At 37.9% G+C, this 5,889-nt stretch overlaps 1 protein-coding gene across 1 annotated transcript; it reads left to right on the top strand.

Moving 5' to 3' along the window:
• The first annotated feature begins 1,452 nt into the window (after window positions 1–1,452).
• On the top strand, window positions 1,453–5,025 carry med21 (mediator complex subunit 21). Its single transcript, XM_063003881.1, has 4 exons — window positions 1,453–1,498; window positions 2,630–2,744; window positions 2,882–2,982; window positions 3,853–5,025. Exons 1-4 carry the CDS (start codon window positions 1,457–1,459, stop codon window positions 4,033–4,035), a joined length of 441 nt encoding a protein of 146 aa, XP_062859951.1. The 5' UTR covers window positions 1,453–1,456; the 3' UTR covers window positions 4,036–5,025.
• Window positions 5,026–5,889: the final 864 nt, after the last annotated feature.

The raw sequence follows: 5,889 nt of genomic DNA, 5'->3' as shown, positions 1-5,889 counted from the left end.
TTTCCTTTAAGTCAAATTAAACGATTATCTCTCTCAGCTGTTGTGACAAGGCTTTAGTTTTCACCATGATTTCAACATACCTTGCACATTTAAATCTCTGGTTAGTGTTTATATAATACATTACAGCTAAAGCAAATTAACATTAACTCATTATTGAGTGGGGATTAATCATCTTTTTTAAAATACATTTTTCCCAAGTTGAAGATGGCTACTTAAAACTTGATTAAGAAGCTATAGGTGCACCATAAACATTACTCACAAACCATATACCATCCTTTTTTTGAAAGCTAAACTACCAACCCAAAAGGCAGCACGGTGGCTCAGTGGGTAGCACTGTCGCCTCACAGCAAGAAGGTCCTGAGTTTGATCCCCAGATGGGGATGTGTTCTCCCCATGTATGTGTGGGTTTCCTCCAGGAGCTCTGGTTTCCTACCACAGTTCAAAGACTGCGAGGTGAAGTGAGGTGAACTGGAGATACAAAATTTTCCATGACTGTGTTTGACATTAAAAACTTGTATACTGATGAATCTTGTGTAACGAGTAATTATCGTTTCTGTCATGAAGGTAACCAAAGTGCGTAAAACATGACGTTAACCCAAAAGAACACCCAAATGCCAGGTAGAACGTGAGAACACATTGCCCTGCAGTGAAGTTTTGATTATTTAAAACAGAGCTCTTAAATTCGTGATGCATTTAAGGATATTGCAGCATTACTGAAAAAAATGCCAGCCAGCACTGAAGTTTTTAGTCCTAGAACAGACACAAACAGCGCAGCTCTACAACTAAAAAGGAATGTCAGGTAATCAGAAAAACATACATTTACAACGCTGACACTGTAAAACTGCACTGTTTTTTGCTCCACCCATGCTGCTGGCTTCGATGTGCTTGGTCCCTGCAAGAGCACTTTGATATGGTACAATTCAATTTACATTCATTACATTTTCGACATTTAGCAGATGCTTTTATTCAAAGTGACTTACAGTATTGTGGTAGTATATATTGTCTAAGCAATTGAACCATTGACCTTTCGATTACTAGTCTGCTACCTTAACCACTAGGCTACACCTGCCCTTAAATTGGCAAAGTTCAATTGGCAAAGGAAACACCCACTAAATGTGAATCATACCATTAGGTAGGCAGTGTAAAAGGGGTATATCACTTATTCCATATATCACTTCCTTATAGCATATGTCTAGCTCCATTTTCACCTTGAATATTCCCTACACTCTCACTCCACCTACTATAACCGGTATTATTGTTTTAGTTATTGTTGTTTTTATTATTTGTCACTGCTATTAAAGCTTGTTGATCAATAGTTGATTTGGACGCTAAGGGCCTATTTCATAGCTGGCTGGAGTCAGGCAACACGCAAAGCAGTAGTAATTTCAACAGGGGGCAATGTTACTCTATACAGAGCTCCTGTCTTCTATCGATATACAGACAAAGAACAGAGAACATGGCGGATCGGCTAACGCAACTTCAGGATGCGGTCAATTCTGTAAGATTAAATTCACTTCTTATGACAAATTATTGTTTTATTACCGTCAATTTAATCATTTAAAATTTTATTACAAAATGTTATTTTATCACTGCGGTAGGCTTTGTGTTTACTGACACGCTACAGTTAGAACTCTGAAACGTAGGCTATATCAAAATATACGTCTGTATTAGACATGTAGTGCACTAGGTACAGTCTACCAGTTATTGTTTATCTCACTAGATAGTGCAGAAAGGAAAGGGGCTAGGGAGTTATTTGGATTTCAGCCAAAACGCAACATTCGCAATGTAGTGAATTAATCAGGTTTGCATTTAATTTTTGGTTATTGTTCAAGATAAATAACAACTGCCAATAAAGATTACTAGTTAAGTACCTTAACCACTGAACTACCACTGCCTGTTTGCTTAAAGGCTAGCTATTAATAATAAAAAGCCATAACTCAAACACCACATAAACAGGTTACAGCAGGAAATTAAATTTACATTATGACAATAACCACTGGGTTTACATACACTTTGGGGTTTGGATTATGGACTACTGTCAGTAATCTAATTTCAAAGTGCAGTACTGTAGTTTACTTTTCAGTAAGATAGAGTTCCTACTTACTAAATATAGTATTCACCTATAATAAGGGCTGGGGAATATGTCAAAAATTTTTATAACAATGTATGTTATAAGATAGTATTCGTTATTAATATTTATTGATCGCTTTTAATGGATTGTCTGGTGATTCAATTAATTTTTTAACGAACAGTATGTTTTCATTTTAGGTTTTAGGAGCCTTGTAGGCAACAAAATGTCAGTATAATATACATCTCAGTTGTGCTGTCGACCTGGCCAGGTGTCCATGGTTGGCTTTGGTGCAAGCATTGAAGTATTACGATCAGTGGAATTGAATGAGACTAGATTGGGAGGCAAACGTGGTAAAAAAGGTTTTCAAAACAGTATCTATCTGTAACTGTCTGACACTTGACATGTTTTTACACTAGGCTTTTAAAATTACCATTTTTAAAATGACCAAACTACCACACATACTGGAAGGGGCTATAAGGACTAGCATGTATGTAGAATAATATACAGTAATCACAAAAAAAAAATATGATGTCTTTGTATTTGTATGACCCCCTGTAGTTGGCCGATCAGTTCTGCAATGCGATCGGAGTGCTGCAGCAGTGCGCCCCACCAGCTTCCTTCAGCAACATCCAAACAGTCAACAACAAGGACCAGCCACCCAACCACACGGAAGGTAAAGACACGCATTCACATCAAACACTGGTGCATTATTTTTCATTAAGCTTTCAATTAAAGGGTCATATCAAACTTATTTAATATTTTAGTATAGTGAAACTAGTAATGATTAGTCTGAATGGTTTACTTCCACAGAGTACGCACAGCTTTTTGCAGCACTCATTGCAAGAACGGCTAAAGATGTTGACGTGTTGATTGACTCTTTACCTAGCGAAGAATCCACTGCAGCTCTACAGGTATTGCAATGACTTTTACTTGGTATTAAAGTCATGTTCAGTATCAAACATCTGTGAAAAGATAAGGGAAATCTTATTATTTATACATTTGCAGTTGCATTTGGAAATATTTGACCCCCCTTGCCTTAAAAAAAGCATTATTTTGATGGTCAGAAAAATAGAATAAATATATATGTTTTATTTAATATTTATCAACCGCTTTTTCCTGGTCAGGGTTGCAGCAGGTCTAGTGGGACCTAGTGGGTAGTGCTTTGAGCTATTAATTAGAGGGTTGTTAGTTAGAATTCTGGCTCTGCCTTTGTTGGGTACTTGACCAAGGCCCTTAACCCTTTTAGCTCCAGGGGTGCCATTCAAAGGCTCACCCTTCTCTCTGACCCCAGCGTCCAAACTAGCTGGGATATGCAGACAAATACTTTTAATTGTACTGTACACGTGAATATGTATATATGACCATAAAGTCATTCTATCTGCTCTAGATTATTATTGTTATTTAGTCTTTGAGGTTTTTGGGGTTATTTATCAGAAAGTTGTTGGAGTAAAATGGTAGCTGTTTGATACCAGTTTAACCTATTTAAACCACTTAAAACTCTACATAAGTGTGCTGTTTAAGAGCTAGTTACCAGTGGGTGCACCACAGTACCATGGTTCAGAGAATCTGAAAAGCATTTGACATTTTCCCATGTCCACATGGGTTACTTGTGGGTATTTCCATTTACCCCACTTCCAGAATATACAAAAGGTGAATTGGCTACTCTAAACATGAAGCTATTACTGAAGATAAATTAATCTTGTCACATCTACTCATGCTTACCTTCTTACCACCTCTCAGCATCTCAGTAATTTGTTTGTCCTTCTGCATGTTTTGACCAGGCTGCCAGCCTAAGACAGCTAGAGGAGGAGAACCATGATGCAGCAGCCCGACTGGAAGAGGTGGTGTACAGAGGAGATTTACTGCTGGAGAAGATCCAGAGCGCTCTGGCCGATATCGCCCAATCACAACTTCGCACGCGCAGTGGTGGTACATCCTGTCAACCTCTGCCACCTGAATCCTGACCTGAGCCAGCTCAGGTTAACAATGGACAATGCTATGAACATCAAAGACATTTTATTTTTACATAAGCATTTGTGACCTGTGATGTCTGTGATGCGATTTTCTTACCAACAAGACAATGCAGAGGGCTACTATTTATAATAACTACCACATTGACTTCTATAAACATGAAAATTGTACAGTTTCAGTTGTTCACTTATCCACAGTTGTATATTTACAGTACATGGCCAAAAGTATATGGACACCCCTTCAAATAGTTCAAACTGAATTATTGATATGATGCTTCCAACTTTGTGGTGACATAAAGAAGAGTCTTTGTTTTTCCAGCATGAATGTGCCCTTGTGCACAAAGCAAGGTTCATGAAGACATTACTTGACAAGTATGGTGTAGAGAAACAAGGTCTGTCCAGAGCCTTGACCTTAACCCCTTAAAAAAAATAATGGATGAATTTACCAATGTGAGTCAGGTTTTCTTCTTCAACATCAGTGCTTGATCTCAAATATTCTTTTGACCGAATAAGCATAGGAGGCTATGGTTTATATTACATAATAATGCCTATGTTTTGGAAATGGGATATGCAACAAGCTTATCCTTAACTGTTCACATACTTTAAGTCATATAGTGTATGCAAAAGCAAATGGTAATTATTATTGTTGTAAATTTTTTTCTGCTTTTTACTAGTAGCTATAGATAATGTACAGTAGTATTGTGGGATGGCAACATAGACATTCTATTTGCATCAAGCAAGTAGCCAATGGACTTTTTGTTTTAGGGATTAATCTTTAAGAGTTTATATTGTTGAGTTCATTGTTTACAGACTATGCAAACAAAGTTTGCCTTTTCTACAAGCATGACTCTGTAGTAGTTAAGTTGGCCTACCTTTTAGTTGTAGTTAACATCTTCACAATTTACTTCAAAATGTCTGTGTCTATATTGCTTAATTTTTAATTTTAAGAAAACAAGTTTACATATTTCAATAAATATTATATTGTGAAGCTAGTAAATTTGGACTTGGATTACTGCAAGCTCTTATTTGAAGCACACTTCATTTTGCTAAGTATAGACTGGGCCTTTTAAAATTCTGTTTATGCATTTTCCCATTTATCTCCCAATCTAGACAGATCTAGTAAAACATATATACACCGATCAGCCATAACATTAAAACCACCTCCTTGTTTCTACACTCACTGTCCATTTTATCAGCTCCACTTACCATATAGAAGCACTTTGTAGTTCTACAATTACTGACTGTAGTCCATCTGTTTCTCTACATACTTTTCTTTAGCCTACTTTCACCCTGTTCTTTAATGGTCAGGACCACCACAGAGTATGTATTATTTAGGTGGTGGATCATTCTCAGTACTGCAGTGACGTGGTGGTGTGTTAGTGTGTGTTGTGCTGGTATGAGTGGATCAGACACAGCAGCGCTGCTGGAGTTTTTAAATACCGTGTCCACTCACTGTCCACTCAATTAGACACTCCTAGTTGTTTCACCTTGTAGATGTAAAGTCAGAGACGATCGCTCATCTATTGCTGCTGTTTGAGTTGGTCATCTTCAAGACCTTCATCAGAGGTCATAGGACACTGCCCACTGGGCGCTGGTGGCTGGATATTTTTGGTTGGTGGACTATAAAACTCCATCAGCATTGCTGTGTCTGATCCACTCATACCAGCACAACACACAATAACACACCACCCCCATGTCAGTGTCACTGCAGTGCTGAGAATGACCCACCCCCCCAAATAATACCTGCTCTGTAGTGGTCCTGGGAGAGTCCTGACCATTGAAGAACAGCACGAAAGGGGGCTAACAAAGCATGCAGAGAAACAGATGGACTACAGGCAGTAATTGTAG

Source organism: Trichomycterus rosablanca, chromosome 1, assembly GCF_030014385.1.
Source record: "Trichomycterus rosablanca isolate fTriRos1 chromosome 1, fTriRos1.hap1, whole genome shotgun sequence".
NCBI lineage: Eukaryota > Metazoa > Chordata > Actinopteri > Siluriformes > Trichomycteridae > Trichomycterus > Trichomycterus rosablanca.
This window is presented reverse-complemented; position numbering and strand designations above follow the sequence as displayed.